At 55.3% G+C, this 17,882-nt stretch overlaps 1 protein-coding gene across 1 annotated transcript; it reads right to left on the reverse strand.

Annotated features, from left to right (window-relative positions):
- Positions 1 to 849: 849 nt before the first annotated feature.
- On the reverse strand, positions 850 to 16,792 carry TPP1 (tripeptidyl peptidase 1). The gene is made up of 13 exons (XM_050924515.1): positions 16,699 to 16,792; positions 15,864 to 15,956; positions 15,361 to 15,500; positions 14,894 to 15,044; positions 8,868 to 8,989; positions 7,813 to 8,009; positions 7,374 to 7,572; positions 3,016 to 3,204; positions 2,725 to 2,797; positions 1,957 to 2,077; positions 1,604 to 1,762; positions 1,365 to 1,502; positions 850 to 1,046 (listed from the first exon to the last, which is right to left on the reverse strand). The coding sequence occupies exons 1-13, from the start codon at positions 16,707 to 16,709 to the stop codon at positions 906 to 908; spliced, it is 1,734 nt and encodes a 577-aa protein (XP_050780472.1). The 5' UTR covers positions 16,710 to 16,792; the 3' UTR covers positions 850 to 905.
- Between the last annotated feature and the right edge of the window lie 1,090 nt (positions 16,793 to 17,882).

Raw genomic sequence — 17,882 nt, forward strand, 5'->3', positions numbered from 1 at the left:
TGGGGAAGTGGATTACCTGCAACACCAGGAGAACCACTGTGTAGACAAGCACATCTCTCCAAGGGCCAGCCACTGACACCTTCCTGCTTTGTTCTCCAGCTGGAGGCTGTGCCAGGGATGGGGAAACCTGCTAGGCTGAACCTCCCGGCCCTTCCGCTCCCCTTGTGTGTCTGACTCCTCGAGCGACAGGGTTTGTTTCAGCCAGTCCTTTAATGACCCATTCATAACACCCAACAGTCACCCAAAGGCCTCAGCTCTCCAGTTCTGCTTTACACTGTCCATAATTGGGCGCAGCACAGAGGGAAACGAAGGGACACCTAGGAATCCCAAAACTCAGACCAAAATTCCCAAAGTCCATGAAGCAGCAAATAGCAGCAGCCGGGTTTTATTCACCCAACCCCCCAGCCAGCCCATCCCTCCACCCTGCTGCACCACCAGATACACTCTAGAGCCAAGACCTTTATTGCCAGTGGGGGCTAGGGTGAGCCTTGCTCTCACTTCTTTCCCTGAGGAAAGTTCATGTAAGAGCATCTCCCCTCCCTGTGTGGGACTGCCGCAAAGCAGCTCCCACTGTGTCACCCTCTTGGGGGCCTGGGACCAGGCAGAGGAATACACCACTCAGCTGCCACACTGGACTGCAGAGCAGCAGGCCTGAGCGCGAAGTAGGGGGAAGCCTGAGCTGTTTCTTTCCAGGAGGCCCTGAATCCCTGCCTGCTCAGTATGGTAAAGGGGCCTTTAGGCCCTGCCCAGCAGGAGCAGCAGTGACCTGCCCCTTGGTCCTACAGCTCGGAGGAAAGTGCCCCATCTCAGGTTAGAAGTGGTAGTAGGGAGGGGGCGAGAACGGGGATGGTCCTGCCTGCTGCATACTCCCCTCTGGCCCCAGCCCTTTCCTCCTGCTGCTGGCATCACGGGTTGAGCAGAGCTTTCAGAAGCTGTGGGAAGTTGGGGGTGCCCCAGCCTGAGACAGGGTCCCAGGAGGGGCCAGCACAGAACCCCTGCCCTTCCACTGCTGCATCCAGACATGACAGGTGGCAGCCCTGGGTGACCTGGGGAGTCAGAGAGCTTGGTAAGTGCATGCTGCAGCCGCTAACTGCCCTGACCGCATGCGGGCAAGCACAGAGCCAGGTGCAGGGGGAGGGGGATCACCGCCCTGCAGAGCGGGAGTTCCCGCTACAGGACACCCCAAAGCTGGAGCTGGAGAAGCCCCAGGCAGGCTGCCCTCTCCTCTGGATCTAAGGCAAACCAGGTGGGATCCTCTCTCCCTCCACCCTTAGACAGGGCTCATCTTTCCAGCCCCAAGGCCTGGATCCTCCCCTTGCATGGAGCCCACAGCTGCTGACACTTCACCCCTCAGCACCACTCACGTCATAGAAGGCAGCAGTAGGCCCCTTCTCCTGCAGTTTGTAGAGCGCCGGGTTCAGGAAGCCCAGAGGCGGCAGACCTTTCTGCAAACGGCGGTCGTTGATCAGGGCCATAATGCCCCCCACTACGGGGGTGGAAGCCTGGCGGGGGGGGGGGGGGGGGGAGAAAGGTGCATCAGGGCCCTGGGAACATGGGGGGGGGGGGCTCAGAGCCCACGGCCCAGCCTAGGGCTGCTCCTTACCGATGTCCCAGATACCCAGGGCAGGGGGATGCGGTTGGTCACCACCCAGTAGTTGTCGGACAGGGCAGCCAGGTCGGGGTAGGCACGACCGCTGCTGTTGTAGTAGGAGCGGGGTGGCAGCTTTGGAGCTGAGCGCAAGAAATTCCTGACAGCCGCAGCCTGGAAGACACAGATGGGAGGGAAACCTCACAACTGGGCCCTGCCCCTCCACCCCACCAGCCACCATCTTGCCCCTTCACCCCACCCCTTCCCCTCACCCACCCCCCAGCCACCATCCTGCCCCTTCCCCCCACGCCCCCAACCTGCCAGCCACTGCGCTGCACACCCCACACCTCAGCCCCAGCCCCACGCACCTGGTAGTCAGGCATAGGGAAGATGTTGCTGAAGCCCCCGCCGCTGATATAGTCCGTCACCTCCCAAGTCACTCGGAAGGGGTTCTTAAAGGCTGTGCCACCCACCGTGGTCACATAGGGGCTGTGGGGACAGGTGGGGGAGCTGCACTGGCCAGGCCACCAGAGAGAACTTCTCATTGGGGGCCAGCAACTCCCACTAACAGAGACACTAATGCTGCAGGAGCCCTCACTTTTCTGGCCTTGCAAGCCCCACTGCCCCCTAGAGCCAGCAGTTCTCAGGGCTCCCTCAGGCCCCCAGTTCTCAGTCAGTCTATATAGGACTCTAAATCCCTTTCCATTCCCTGGGGAACCCTCCAGCCTTCCCCGACTGGCCTTCCCCTCCAGACCTGCCCCCGGCCAGCCTGCCCTGTCTCACCTGCCCCTCCAGTCTTCCCTGCCCAGTCTGCCTTCACCTCCAGCCTTCCCGACCTGGCCTCCCCCCATCCGGCCTGCCCCACCTGCCCCCACCTGGCCTGCCCCCATCCATCCGTCTCTCGCCACCTCCCCTGCTCTCACCCTCCCATCTTGTCTGTGTTGTTGCTCCCCAACAGGCGTATCTCTGCCAGAGCAGCCACAAACCTCCCTGCTGGGGCTATGCCAGGAGCACTCAGCCCACGGCAGAGCAGGGCCAGGAGCTGTAACAAACTGCGCCGCCCCCTGGCAGCTTAGCCAGGGTTACAGCATTGTCTGCCCGAGACTTCCCAGCCCTTCCTCCCACCCCCCCGTTACCTGGAGGCTGGGAAGCTGGGCCGGAAAGTGTGGCTCCCTCCAGCAAGCTTTCTGCAGCCAGCTCCCGCATCACCTGCAAGGCAGGAATATGGGATCAGCCTGGCCCATGGGTGGCCTGTGAGGCCTGGACCCTTCTTGGGACCAGGCACCCATCTCCCCACCCCAGTGCTGCAGGGAGTGACCAGGGACTCCTGGGTCCCAGCAGAGTCCATACTGCACAGCCAGCAGGATCCATGCACTCCCAGGGAGGAAGGCAGCCCAGGGCAAAAGGCACTGGCAGGCTGCACGTACCTGAGGCAAAGAGCACAGTCAAGCCCCGCGCAGCAGCCTTCATGAACTCCACGTTGAGGCGCTCCATGTAGGCCCAGGACAGGCTGTCCTCATCATCCCCGTAGCTCACCGAGTGCACCCAGGGCACCGAGGACATGTTACTGAGCAGCAGCAGCCAGGCCAGGAAGGGCTCCTGGCTCTCATGCCTCCCTGCAAGGGGCAGCAGAGAAGGGATCAGCCCCCATCCAGAGCCTCCATCCCCATGGGGCAGAGCAGAGAAGGCTCAGGAGAGGGAAAGCAGTGCAGGAATACAACATGGGTTAGAGTAATTCTACCCCCCAGGTCTCATCCTGGGCATTAAGAGAGACGATATAATATCCCTGCCAGAACCGTTACTCACCACACTCACTGCAGCCAGAGAACGGCCAGTCCCTCTTTTAGTCTGGCTAAGTTCTTGGCCTCAGAGGCATCCTGTGGCAGGGAGTTCCACAGGCTAATTACATACACCATGAAAAAGTATTTCCCTTCCATGTCACTGATTGTTCCCATGCTGAGAGACAGGGAAAACAGAAGCCCCCAATCTCCCCTTCTCTTGACCAAACAGTAGTGACAGACTTTTCTCATGTCACTTCTCATTCGTTTCACTTCTCCCACTGGTTTCAATCTCTCTTGCACCCAAGAGAGATAAAAAGAGCTGGCCTGGCCAAGGAGCAACGTGAACCACTATGTTCATTGGCAATCAGTTCTGGAGCACTGGGGAAGATCCACAGGACTGGAAGAAAGCTCACGTTCTGCCAATATTCAAAGAGACCGTAAGTAGGACAGCCAGGGAAATTATAGGTCTGCCAGTGATCTTGAGTAAGATAATGGAGTGGCCGATACAGGACTCGATTAATAAAGAATTAAAGGAGGATAACAATTAATGCCAGTCAACATGGGTTTATGGAAATGAGAACTTGTCAAATGATTTTTTTTCTATGAGATATGCATTTGGTTGATAAAAGGGAATAGTGTTGATGTAATATCATTAGATTTCTGTCAAGCATTTGATTTGGTACTGCATGACATTTTGATTAAAAAAACTAGAAAGATATAAAATTAACATAGCACACATTCAGCTGATGAAAAGCTGGCTAACTGCCATGTCTCAACATGTAATTTAAACTAGGAATTATCAAGCAGGTACATTTCTAGTCGGGACCTGCAGGAATCAGTTATTGGCCCTACACTATTCGCATTTGTGTCAAAGACCTGGAAAGACAAATTGTTACTGATAAAATTTGTAGATAGACGAGGTGGGCAAGGTGATATCTTCTATTGGACCAACATCCGTTGGTGAAAGAGACGAGCTTTCAAAGTACACCAAGCTCTGCTCCAGGTCTTTTGTCTCTTTCTCCAACGGATGTTGGTCCAATAAAAAAATACACTCACCCATCTTGTCTCTCTAGCATCCTGGGACCCACACGGCTACAAGAACAGTGCAAAGTTTGTGGATGACACAAAGATTGGAGGAGGGGTAAATAAAAATGAACAGCGGTAAAAAACCCATTAGTACTAGAACTAGGGGTGCAGCAGCACACCCTGGCTTGAAGTGGTTTCCATTATATGCAAGGTTTACAGTTTGGTTCTCAGCACCCCCACTATACAAAATTGTTCCAGCACCCCTGTAAAAAAATACAAAGTGATCTGGACTGCTCGGTAAACTGGGTGCCAACAAACAATATGCATTTTCATCTGGCCAAAGGTATACTTGTAGGAATGAAGAATGTAGACCATTCTTAGAGGCTGGGAGGGGGGACTCCAGCCTAGGCTGCAGTGTCTCTGTAAAGGAGTTGGGGTCATGTTGGATAATCAGCTGAACATGAACTCCCAGTGCGATGCTGTAGCCAACGGCTAATGCGATCCTTGGATTTATAAACGGGAATCTCAAGGAGAAACAGGGAGGTTATTTTACTGCTGTATTTGACACCGGTGCAACTGCTGCTGGAACTCTGTGCCCAGTTCTGCTGCCCACAAATCCGCATAGATGTTGAGAAGTGTCGAAGGGTTCAGAGATGAGCCAAAAGAATGATGTGAAGATTGAAAAACCTGCCTTCTAGTAACTGAGATCATTAACAAGGGGCTGGTGTAAGTGGCGAGTTAGTGCCATCAAGCCTGCGTGTGAATCTACTGCACATTCATTTGCCATGTGGATCCTGCTACAGCAAAGTACAAGTTCCCAGTGCACTTTCCTGTCCCTCCAAGTGCAGGACAGAACTTTCAGTGCAAGGTAGCAGGGGCCACATGGCAAGCTGGTACGCTGCAGATTCACACCCTGGCGTGCCGTGCACCAGCTCGCTGTGTAGATGAGTCAAAGAGAAGGTTACGGGCTGACTTGATCACAGTCTATCAGTACCTACAGCCTTTTCATAATGGACTTTTCAGTCTAGCAGAGAAATGGACAAAAAGAACCAGTGGCTTGAAGCATGAAATTTACACCGGAAAGAAGAAAAACACAGTGAGGATAATAAACTAGTGGAACAAATTCCAAGGACTGTGGTGGATTCTCCATCCCTGGCAATTCTTAACACAGGACTGAAGTCTGGCTGTCTAGAAGATCTGTTCTAGTTAAACAGGAGTGAAAGCCGTTCTCTTGCCTGGTTTAGGTCAGAAAGGAGGATCTCAACAGCCCCTTGGGCTTTATAATCTGGAGTTTTTCACCTTCCCTGGAGTTCCCTGAGTTCTGCACCAGCCTGGGTGAGATGGGGCCAGCCCCGCCATGTCCACATGAGGCCACACAGCTGCCTCATACCAAGGCAGCAGAATAGTCTCTGCATAGTTCTCTCCGCTCTTATGCAGCGGAACACCTACACCTTGTTTATTTGCCCACACCTGGGCATCGAGTAAAGGTCTCCATGAGCCCAGGTCCCTTCCCTGAGATGAAGGGGTTAATTTGGACCCTGTAAGAGGTAGGAGTATGCACACACACCCCTCCCACTTCACACATTACTTTGCATTTGAAATGGGATTTCATCTGCGGTGGTGCTGTCCCTTCCCCTGGCTGGGTTTGATCTCTGAAGTTCCACAGTCCCCTCTGCTCCTGACTCCCCCCTCTTCTTCTCTCCCACTTTCCTGAACACTAATAAATACTGTGCTTCCAAGATGGGAGCTAGTCCAGAACCTTCAGCCCCTGCTGTGGGGAGAATTTAACTCAGCTCTTTGCTTTCTGACTCCTGGCCAATTCTGATCCAGGGCAGAACTTTGCCTCTTACCCCCAGTGACTTAGGGGTAACCCTGGCAAAGGCCTGTTGCAGCATATAGGTTGCCTGGGTCCCCTTTACCCACGTACCTTCACTTTACCGACAGGCTCAAAGAGCTCAGAGATCAGCCTCCAGGCCAGCTGCCTCCAGCTGGGAGGAAAGGGGATGGGGGGCATTTATGGCAATTGCTTCGGGTGGAGATGCTGGCAGAGGAAAAGGATACCAGCAGCATGGGGGGGGGAGGGGGTGGCAGAGGGTCAGGCTCACGTCAGGGGTGGAGATACCAGCTGCAGGGGCATCAGGGGAGTTACATGGTTAGGCTTATATCAGGGGTGATGTCGGTATCTGTGTGGGGTTCAGTACCTGTGGGGGAAGCACGCGGGGGGCACACAGGGAGGCCTCTGTCAGATGGGGTCAGTACCCATGTGGGAGGGCGCAGGCCCGTGTCGGGGATGGGGTTGGTACCTGCATATGTGTGTGTGGGGGGGGGAGGTCGGTACCTGCGTGGGGGGTAGGGGGAGCACAGGCCCATGTAAGGGGTGGGGTCGGTACCTGTGTGTGGGGGGCGGGGGGAGGCACAGGCCCGTGTCGGAGGTGGAGTCGGTACCCACGTGGGAGGTGGGAGGCGCAGGCCCGTGTCGGAGGTGGAGTTGGTACCCATGTGGGAGGTGGGGGGCGCAGGCCCGTGTCGGAGGTGGAGTTGGTACCCACGTGGGAGGTTGGGGGGCGCAGGCCCGTGTCGGGGATGGGGTCGGTACCTGCGTAGGAGTTGGACGCAGGCCCGCGTCGGGGGTGGGGTCGGTACCTGCATGGGGGCAGGAGGGGCACAGGCCCATGTCGAGGGAGGGGGTCGGTACCTGCGTGGGGGACGCAGGCCCGTGTCGGGGGGGGGGGATCGGTACCTGCATGGGGAGGGGAGGCACAGGCCCGTGTCCGAGGGAGCAGGCCGGGGCGCACAAGGTGAGGCCTGTGTCGGGTGGGGTCAGTACCCGCGTGGGAGGTGGGCAGGGGTGCAGGCCTGTGTCGGGGGTGGGGTCGGTACCTGCGTGGGGGTAGGGGAAGCACAGGCTTGAGTCGGGGGTGGGGTCGGTACCTGCGTGGCGGGTGGGCGCAGGCCTGTGTCGGGGGTGGGGTTGGTACCTGCATTACTGAAGACCCAGGTGGAGATGTTGGCACCTGTGCTCATGATGTACTCCACATCCAGGCTGGCCTCCAGCCCCGCCTTGCCTAGCCCTTGGTGCCCGACCACCTGGTCGACCCGGGAGCGGTGCCCAAAGCTGCTTGCGAAGAGCTTCATGAACTCCAACAGGTCAGCCGGGTGGAAATACTGCTCCAGGAACTTTGGGGAGAGGCAAGGAGGCTGTGACAACCTACCCAGAGCACTGTCCCTCCCCTGGGCCCCCAGACCCGGACATAGGCCCGAAATGGGCACCCCCCGCTGGGATCCGCACTGGCTGTCCCTGAACCGGCTTCGGTGCCTCCACACAGGCCTGGCCACTGCTGTCAACAGGGGGTTTCCCATGGGTCTTGGGGCACAGGCCAGCCCACTGTTATGGGGTGTGTGTGTCACCATGGTTACCTGGGCACAGGCCTGGCTGTTATTGGGCAATGCCCCGATGTCCCTGTCCGTCAGGTTGTATCTCTTGCGGATGACAGAGGGCGTCACACCCAGATGGAAAGCTGCCCTCCTCTGCTGATACCGCGCCATCACCTCCTCCTTCCCCGAGGCTCTGGTCACCACCTTCCTTTCCGCAGGGAACCGGTGCAGGCCACCCACTGGATGCCAAGGAGAAAGCACAGGAGACAGGGTTAGGGCCTGCATCTCCAGTGGGGTAGGGGGCTTTGTTCTAGCTTCTCCTCCCTTCTGGTCTGCATAGGAGCAGTGAAAGCTCATTCACTCTGAGCTGGGAGCCCCTCAGACCTCCGCCTCAGGAGGGCTGGACTGGCCTGTGTGCGGATGAGAGATGGCCCACAACGAGCCAAGTGCTGCCAGATGGGCGCTCTCCCCGTGGGGTCAGTGTGGCCCCAGTGCCTCTATGCTGCAGGGAGCTCTGGGTGCGCAGCAGGGGGCACTCACCCTTCAGATTGGGTATAAGATGCTCCCAGAGTTTGCATCTTAAAAGGTCCCCAGCAGCACCCCTGAATCAGCGTACCCACACAACCAAATCTCTTCCATGCCTCCCTGCAGGGAGGAGCCAAGATTCCCCTTCACCTCCTATCCCAAAACACTCCGCAGTGTTCTTATGTCATTGTTGAGCAGCTGCTACTTCCCACCCCAGAGGTGGCTGCATGATAGTGGCAGATAACCATCACTCCATATCCTTCACCTCCCTAGGCGGGGGTGGGAGCGTCAGGCTTGGCTAACACTAGTTAATAATGCATGGCCTGTTTCCCCATCTGCAGAGTAGAGACCCTGGGACAGGCCTAGGGACAATGGTACCATGTCTGGGAGCAGGACGGGCCTGGCTAGCCATGAAGGAGAGTGGAGTGGCTGAGGACTCGCAAGAGCCAGCCAGGAGCAGCAGGTGCTTGGGTTAGTCCCTCTCACACACCAGGTGAGCCTGCGTGAGCTCTCCAGGTCTCCACAGCACCGGGAACATGCAGCCCTTCCCCCCAGCCCGGGCCAACTCATACCAAAGTCAATGTGTTCAGCCAGCTCCTCATGGAGGGTGTAGGGGACAGGGGAGCGCACAGCGCTGCGCTGGCCGCTCACGTAGCGATGGAACTGGGCTCCTGGCAGGAGACGCTCCGCCGTGCTGCAAGAAAGAATCAAATACCACCCATCAGCCTGGGGTACAGGAGGACCGGCTCCCCGCTCCATCCCTGGAACTGCTGGAATTCAGGCAGGCCTGCCCCTCCCCGCACTGCCCTCCCCCACGCATGGCCCCGCTCACACCCTATGCATTGTGACATTCCCCAGGGTACTTGCTGGACCCTTGAACAGCTGTGTCCTCATAATTCTCAAACCTGAGGCCTGTTACACAGCTGCACCTGTCAGAGTAGCCACTCCTGGCCTGCTCACAGCTGTCAGCTTGTGCATTCACTCCCCGCTACACACCGGAGCACTCTGACCGGTCACTCATGAACTACGTACAGGGAGACATTCGCAAATTCCCAGCCCCATCTCCCAGAAACGTGTGTCTGGCACTGCTGAACAATGCAAGCATGTGGAAGGTCCGTCCTTTCACAGGAGAACAAGATATGCACCAGCCTTGCTATCCCAAACAGAGCTTCCCACACGCACAATCCAGACAGACTGGTTAAGATAAAACAATAAGACGCGTTTATTAACTACAGAGAGACAGATTTTAAGTGATTTCGAGGGATGATACTCAGGACTGTTACAAAACGAAAATAAAAGAGCAAAGTGCAAGCTCACCCCTAACTTAACAAGCAAAGTGAACTGAAAAGCAAAGTTCTGTCTCACCATATGCTGGGTCGGCTCCCCTTAGCTCAGTGCTCTGAGAGCGGCTGATGTCACGAGCTGAGCTGAGATGGAGGAGGAGAGCAGGGAATTGGAGGCCGCTGTGTCTCAGGCCTGGTCTACATTACAGAGTTAGGGCAGTAAGGCAGCTGACCTTGACCTAACTAAGTGTCTACACCACAATGGTGCTTCCGCGGAGGGAAGTCGCCCCCTCCACCGACTTGATAACTCCACCTCCGCGAGAGGTGCAGTGCTTACTTGGGTCTGCTGGCTGTCAGCCCAGCCTGGTACACAGGAAGGTTTCTAAGTAAACAAAGCCATTTACAACCAATTGTCCTAGTCAATGGGAGCCATCAAAATTCCAAACCACCATTAATAGCCCACACTTTCCATAATTACAATAGGATCTCAGAGTTATATTTCATATTTCTAGTTTCAGATACAAGAGTAGTACATTTATACAAATAAGATTAACACTCTCAGTAGATTATAAGCTTTGTAATGATACTTTACAAGAGACCTTCTGCATAAAGCATATTCCCATTACATCATATTCACACTCATAAGCATATTTCCATAAAACACATGGCATGCAACATCACGTGTAATTATAAAATAAATCAACTAAAAATCAATCTTGTACTTACATGTCAGCGAACAGCATACAGATCAGTATAAACACGTCATTTTCTGTATCACATTTTAGTTTGTACTGACTTCTAGTGCTTTTTATGTCGTCTGTTGTAAAACTAGGCAACTAGCTAGATGAGTTGATGTACCCACTGGAAGACCTCCGTGTACCCCCAGGAGTACATGTACCCCTAGATCAGAACCACTGATCTACACCAGCCCTGACAGGTGTTGCACGGGTGTCAGGCACTGGTGCATCTCACTCTGCCTGTGGCATAGCCAGTCTCCTGCAAGCAGTAATGCTTTGGGGGCTCACCCAGACCAGTATGGGGGTGTGTCACCACCTGCCCAGTAACCCTGGGTGCTTCTGTGCTGTGCAGCTTTGGCTCAGAGCCCTGCCACCAGCGCAACAGTGACCTGTACATACCTGTATGTACTTTCCTGTACCTACTTAATCTTTAAAAAAGCCTTTCTCCATTTCCCTCACTGGTGCTCCCTCTAGGACAAGTATCAGAGGGGTAGCCGTGTTAGTCTAGATCTGTAAAAGCAGCAAAGAATCCTGTGGCACCTTATAGACTAACAGACGTTTTGGAGCATGAGCTTTCGTGGGTGAATACCCACTTCTTCAGATGCATGTGGTGGAAATTTCCAGGGACAGGTATATATATGCTAGCAAGCAAGCTAGAGATAACGAGGTCAGTTCAATCAGGGAGGATGAGGCCCTGTTCTAGCAGTTGAGGTGTGAAAACCAAGAGAGGAGAAACTGGTTCTGTAGTTGGCAAGCCATTCACAGAGAAACTGCTGAGCTTCAGTTCATCTGCAAATTTGACACCATCAACTCAGGATTGAACAAAGACTGTGAATGGCTTGCCAACTACAGAACCAGTTTCTCCTCTCTTGGTTTTCACACCTCAACTGCTAGAACAGGGCCTCATCCTCCCTGATTGAACTGACCTCGTTATCTCTAGCTTGCTTGCTAGCATATATATACCTGCCCCTGGAAATTTCCACCACATGCATCTGAAGAAGTGGGTATTCACCCACGAAAGCTCATGCTCCAAAACGTCTGTTAGTCTATAAGGTGCCACAGGATTCTTTGCTGCCCTCTAGGACAGTGGTTCCCAACATTTCCTTGCATGACCCCATTTTCACACATATTGCTTCCCGTGACCTCACATAGCATGGAGGACACCATTTCAAAATGGCAGCTTCCACAAAGCGTGACCTTGCACATGTACAGTGCATCTGAGGGCACACCATGCAGAGGATGCCACTGTGTAAAATGCTGTTTTCCACACACTCAGGGTTGCCGAGGTCCCATCTCCTGATGGAGTGACCCCCCTGGGCGTTGTGACTGACTTTTAGGGGCTGCTGCTCTAGGACAGTGGTTTTCAAACTTTATTTCTGGTGACCCAGTTTAAGAAAAATTGTTGATGCCCGCCACCCAACGGAGCTGGGGATGAGGGGCTCAGGGTTGGGGAAGAGGGTTGGGGTGTAGGAGGGGCTCTGGGCTGGGGCTGAGGGGTTTGGGGTGCAGGAAGAGGATCTGGGTTGGGGGGGCTCAGGGCTTGGGCACAGGCTTACCTCGGGCAGCCCCTTGTCAGTGTTACAGGGGGGTGCTAAGGCACACTTCCTGCCTGTCCTCTGCCCCGGAAGCAGCCAGCAGCAAGTCCAGCTCCTAGGTGGAAGTGCGCAAGCGGCTCCGTGCAGCTCTCGCCTGCAGGCACCGATCCCCCCAGTTCCCATTGGCCGGTTTCCAGTCAATAGGAGTGCAGAGCCAGTGCTCAGGTCAGGGACAGCCTGCAGAGCTCCATGGTCCCCCTACCTAGGAGCCAGACCTGCTGCTGGTCACTTCCGGGATGCGGCACGGTGTCAGGTAGGGACTAACCTGCCTTGGCTGGGCAGCACCTCCAATGAGACTTTTAACGGCCCAGTTGGTGGTGCTGACCAAAGCCACCGCGACCCAGTGACTTACATTCCGCAACCCAATACTGGGTCGCGACCGCAGTTTGAAGACCCTGCTCTAGAATGTGTCTCTTTGTGCTTGCTACAGCACTGTCTGCCCTCTGCTCATCTGCAAGATGCTGGCAGCTAACAACTGGGCAGTCACAGAGGTTAGCTCCTCTCCCCAAAGGGCATGCTCTTTTCCTCTGCTGTCAGCCTGAAAAACATACTGCTTCTTTCTGCTGAGCTGGGAGTGCCCACCCCTCCCTCTCAGTAGTTGTCTTTACCATTACCTTTGGGGATTACAGAACAATATTCCTTGGAATACTGGAAATCATTGGAAACGCTATAGAGAAAGGCAACAAAAATGATTAGGCATATGGAACAGCTTCCATATGGAAACAGATTAAAAAGACGGAGACTGTTCAGTTTAGAAAAGAGACGACTGAGGGGGGAATACGATAGGGGTCTATAAAATCATGACTGGTGTGGAGAAAGTGAACAGGGAAGTGTTATTTAAAGCCAGGGGTCACCCAATGAAATGAATAGGCAGCAGGCTTAAGACAAACTTAAGGAAGTATATTTTCACACAACGCACAGTCAACCTGTGCAACTCATTGTCAAGGGATATTGGAGGCCAAAGTAGAACTGGTTTCAAATAAGAATTAGATTAATTCATGGAAGATAGGTCAGTTAATAGCTATTAGTCAATATGGCAGGGACACGGCCTCATGCTCTGGGTGTCCCTAAACCTGTGAGTGCCAGAAGAGGAGACTGGACAACAGGGATGGATCACTTGATAAGTTTCCCTGTTCTGTTCATTCCCTCCGAAGCATTTGGCACCTGATACTGTTGGAGGCTGGACCATTGGTCTGACCCACTATGACTATTTGGACATATTCAAAATTTCATTTCCTACCAGCATTTCTATTGGAATACAATCCAACTCCCCAACTTTTAAACTACTCTACAAAGCTTCCCACTCCCAATGCACTTTAGCCAAAGGCACAGAAGTTCCATATTTTCCCAATGCCAGGTAATATATCTCAGTCTCTTTGACCATGCTTTCCCTGACCAGAGAAATCTGGGCACTAGTGCCCCCCCACCCTAGACATTCATTGCAGTTCACCTTGGCAACTGTGGCTCTAGATACTGATAATATCGCATTGCCAAGTACATCAAAAGGAAACCAGGTCAGGCAAAGACAACATGGAGGAAGTACCACAGTTCTTCAACCACAGATGGCTATGTTTGTAGCAAAACCAACTCCAGAACAGAAACAAAAGACAGACACGAAAATTCCACAATTTTTTTACCATTGTAATATTCTCTTTTCTGTTACTGAGTCACAGAGCCACTGGGGCAATGCTCTGGAACTACTCCCTACTACAGAGGGGAGCCTCCTCTCTGTGCGCAGACTGTCTCCAGGGCAAGAAGCTTACACTGCTTCCACCTTCCTGAATCTGAGGTTACAAAGGGGCAGTCATAGCATTGGTTGCTCCGCAAAAGTCACACCCCCTCATTCCCACCACCTAGACATTGGTGCAATACACAGAGAAACTGAGGCACACATACTGTTCTGCATGAATGCTAAGACTCACATAGGTTCACATACAACATAAGGGAAAATCCCCACCTCGTCACACTGAGCATCCAACTTTTCAAGCAATTATCAGCTGCCGAAGGTCAGGCTACAAACTACTCAATCGAAAGCAGATAGAAGGGGAACTATTAGAGTCATTACTGATGGCTTGAGGGTGGAAGCAGGCAACAAATTACACAGAAAAGTAGTCACATTAATACTGGATGGCTGCAGTAATGTGCACAATGACCCAGGGATGGCTAACTGTGTACAGATGGGGAAAATTGTTGTTTATGTATCAGGAGCTAATACTGGAAGCATTAGACAACTGAAGTACCGTGTGCCACTGGGAAGAGAAACCAAGCCACTAATAAATGCACCATACGATTGTGTTGTTAAGAGCTACCTAACAGAGTATGAGACGTGCTTTGGAACGTTACGCATGGATGTACATCAAACCAGTTAAATCTACACAGACAAGACCTTACACCAAGTGCTTTGATGTAACAATGTTGTGAATTTACAAACGTATTTTCATAATCACCATCAGCCTGGTTAACAGAATGCCAAGGATCTGTAAAATCCCAAAACCTGGTAACCCTGGTGACATGCGATGGACCAAATAACATGCTTGGAAACATATGTTCAGCAGCGTTATTTTAGTTTTGAGAATGACCACAAGGCAGACCATGAGGACAGAGTGGCGGTGGCCTGCGATATGCAGGAGATCAGACTGGATGATTTGGTGGTCCCTTCTGGTCTTAAACTCTGAGACACCTGAGACCTGCGGGCACTTCTTGGCCAACACTGGAAACATGAGGAAGCAATTCCCCTGAACAATCCAGCCCCAGGACTGATGCAGAGATGGCCCAATGCCATGCAGCCCCCACCACTTGGGTGGAGGTCAACCAGCACACAACATGGGACCCTATGCAGGGGTTACATCCCTGTCCTGACACAGACCACAGGCCTGGCTTCTCCTTCCACACAAGCTGTGTGCCGACACAACTTGTGTGGCCAATAAAGACCCACTGAATTTAATTAGGCAAGTCCAGCCCTGCCCCTGGCCAAGGGACTCACCTGGCTGGCATCACGCACTCTAGGAAGTCCAAGGTGATAATGGTCTTGCAGCCCTTGATGCCATAGGCCCCCAACCACTTGTGCACGGTGTTGTGCGTGAGGCGAGATGGCTGGACAAGTGTGCGCAGCTCCTCCAGTGACAGGTACTTTCCTGCAGCACAGGGCAGAGGTGACAGCTAGTTGGCCTCCACCTAGGAGGCATGTGGGTGGACAGTAAGGCAGCTCTCTCCTGGAAGAGTACAGCACCCCTATGCCCCAGGGAAACACCTCCATATTTGTACCCTTGGCCTCCCAGCACACCACGTTGTCAGATTCTGCTCTTCACAGCACCTGCAATGGTTAGGCAGAGAGGCACTCCCTGGGCGTGGTGGGGTGGAGGGTGGTATAAAGCAGAGGGCGGCTGCGTAAACAGCCCCAAGGCCCTCTGGAAGATCTCCCTTGGTCCCCGCTCTCTCCAGGGCAGTTACCATACTGAGGTGAATCAGGGTCTGAGACTCTTCCCACCAGCTTCACCAGATGCTCCACATTCTGTTGCCTGAGGGCAAAGGTCAACACAAGCTCATCCAAGGGAGCGACCCGGCCCACGTGGCTCCATCCAGCAGGGACCCTGAGGGGAAGAGGGGAAGATGCTGTGGTGACTCAGCAAGAGGGAGTGGGGCCCAAACAGCGTGAGCAGAGCTGGCGCTAGGTATAAGCAGGGCAGCTCAAGGGGGCCCCCATTCACTTTTTAGTATGTGTTGTGGGGGCCCCCCCAAAATATTCCTGTATAGAGCCTCCACTGGGCTAGCATCACCTCTGGGAGGATGGGGGGAAACTCGCAGTTACACTGGGAGATCCATACACCCCGGAGCCAGGACTCTGCCCAACTCAGCAGTGCGCTGATCGACAGGATGTTCCAGGTGCATTGGCGAGAGAAAGGGAGCGGTGGCCTTCAGGCAGAGCAGAACCCAGGACTAGGGGCAGCACTTACCGGAGACTCTGGTCCTGCTCTGGGGCCCAGCCCAATGCTAGGGAACACCACCAGCCCGCAAGACTCACAGCGACTGCCAGCAGGAACCTGCCACTGAAAGCACAGCAGACAGCATCAGAGCTCGACCAGGAAGACCCCTGCACATACTGCCCGGGAGCTCCTACCCCCTCCCGCTATCGGGGAGACCCCGTCACCTCTTTCAAATGCCAGGGAACCCCCCCCCCAGCAGCTCCTTCCCCTTCCCCCCGCTGGGAGACCCCCCCCACTGCCTGTCAGCTCTTTCCCCTTCCCCCCGCTGGGAGACCCCCCCCACTGCCTGTCAGCTCTTTCCCCCTCCCCCCGCTGGGAGATCTCCCCCACTGCCTGTCAGCTCCTCCCCACCACCACCCCCCCGCCGGGGAGACCTCCCCCAGCAGCTCCTTCCCCCTCCCCCCGCTGGGAGACCCCCCCCACTGCCCATCAGCTCCTCCCCACTCCCCCCGCTGGGAGACCCCCCCCACTGCCCATCAGCTCCTCCCCACCACCACCCCCCCCGCCGGGGAGACCTCCCCCAGCAGCTCCTCCCCCCTCCTCCTGCTGGGAGACCCCCCCCCACTGCCTATCAGCTCCTTCCCCCTCCCCCCGCTGGGAGACCCCCCCCCCCACTGCCTGTCAGCTCCTTCCCCCTCCCCCCGCTGGGAGATCTCCCCCACTGCCTGTCAGCTCCTTCCCCCTCCCCCCGCTGGGAGACCCCCCCCACTGCCCATCAGCTCCTCCCCACCACCACCCCCCCGCCGGGGAGACCTCCCCCAGCAGCTCCTTCCCCCTCCCCCCGCTGGGAGACCCCCCCCGTTACCGCGCCTCCATCCCGTCCCGTCAGTCCCCAGCCCGAATCTGGGTCACGCGCAGAATCGGTCACATGATCCGATTAAACCGCGTGACGAACCTGCTGCTGGGGTCACATGACCAGAGTCCGCGACAGGGCAGGGACACGTGGGGGCCGCGAGCCCGGCCCCAGCAACCGGCCCGCGAGCCGGGGGCGGGGCCGTCGTTCGGCTTCAGAGTGAACGACCCCGGCGTCCGGCGCTGCTGGGACCCGGGCCAGGCTGCAGGAGTCGCCTCCCACCCCAGGTTCCGGGCACGGAGCGGGGAGGGGCTGGAGCAACGCAGCCCCCTTGAGGGGGAGGGGAGGCTAATTGTGCTGTGAAGGGAGGGGGTACTCGGGCTGCTGAGGGAGGAAAGCTCAGTTGGGGGCACTGGCCCCATCATCAGCCCCTCCACCCCTCCCCAGTGTCTGGGCTGGGGGGTTCCCAGGCGATCGAGAGTTAGGGCTCCGTGCCCCCTCCCCACACCTCTCCCCAGGGTGACCCCCAGCAGAGGGCACTGGGCTCTCACCTCAGCCCCCTCCTTCTCCCTGCCCCTCTCACTTCTGCCCCGCCCCATCCCTCTTCCCCCTTCCCCAGCCCCGTTTCCCCATCTCCTCCTAGCTACTAAAGATCTCTGCTTTTCAGGTGAGTCATTATCCTAATGATGTGACCTTGCCCCATCTCCCAGGTGCCTGTCAAGGTAGTAGTGACTAGGGGCTTTAGTTAATTTATGTCCAAACCTGTGGGTTGCATAACAAAAGCTAAATTCCAACTTTTGGGGCATTGTTTTACATCCACACTTGTCCACAATGTGGGAGAACCAGTGAATGAAAGGTAGAGTGCAGTATGCTGGAGGGTTGGTACTGGGGCTATTGGAGGCAGGCTGCAAACTCCTGCTCAGTGGTGGGTGGTGGAGCAGGGGTTGGGAGAAGGAATTGGGGCGTGGGGCAGGGCGCAGGAGCAGTGGAGAGTGGCTGATGGGGCAGGGAGAGAGTTTGGAGCGTGCCTGCCCTTGCACCCCCCTTTCCTGCATATCTCTAGGGCAGTGGTCCCCAATGCAGTGCCCGCGGGCACCATGGCACCTGCTGGGGCATTTATGTGCACCTGCCTAGTACCCAGCAGGGGAGAGAAGCTGCAGCCCCACGCCTGCCGGGGACAGAGAACTCCGGGGCTG

This window comes from Gopherus flavomarginatus, chromosome 1 (assembly GCF_025201925.1).
Source record: "Gopherus flavomarginatus isolate rGopFla2 chromosome 1, rGopFla2.mat.asm, whole genome shotgun sequence".
Lineage (NCBI taxonomy): Eukaryota > Metazoa > Chordata > Testudines > Testudinidae > Gopherus > Gopherus flavomarginatus.

Excerpts from the sequence above, each read along its gene's own strand:
- TPP1 (XM_050924515.1), bottom strand. Across the intron at positions 7,573-7,812 it reads ACAGCCAGGCCTGTGCCCAG|TTCCTGGAGCAGTATTTCCA; the intron begins GTAACCATGGTG and ends CTCTCCCCAAAG. Across the intron at positions 1,503-1,603 it reads CCTGGGTATCTGGGACATCG|GCTTCCACCCCCGTAGTGGG; the intron begins GTAAGGAGCAGC and ends CCCCCCCGCCAG.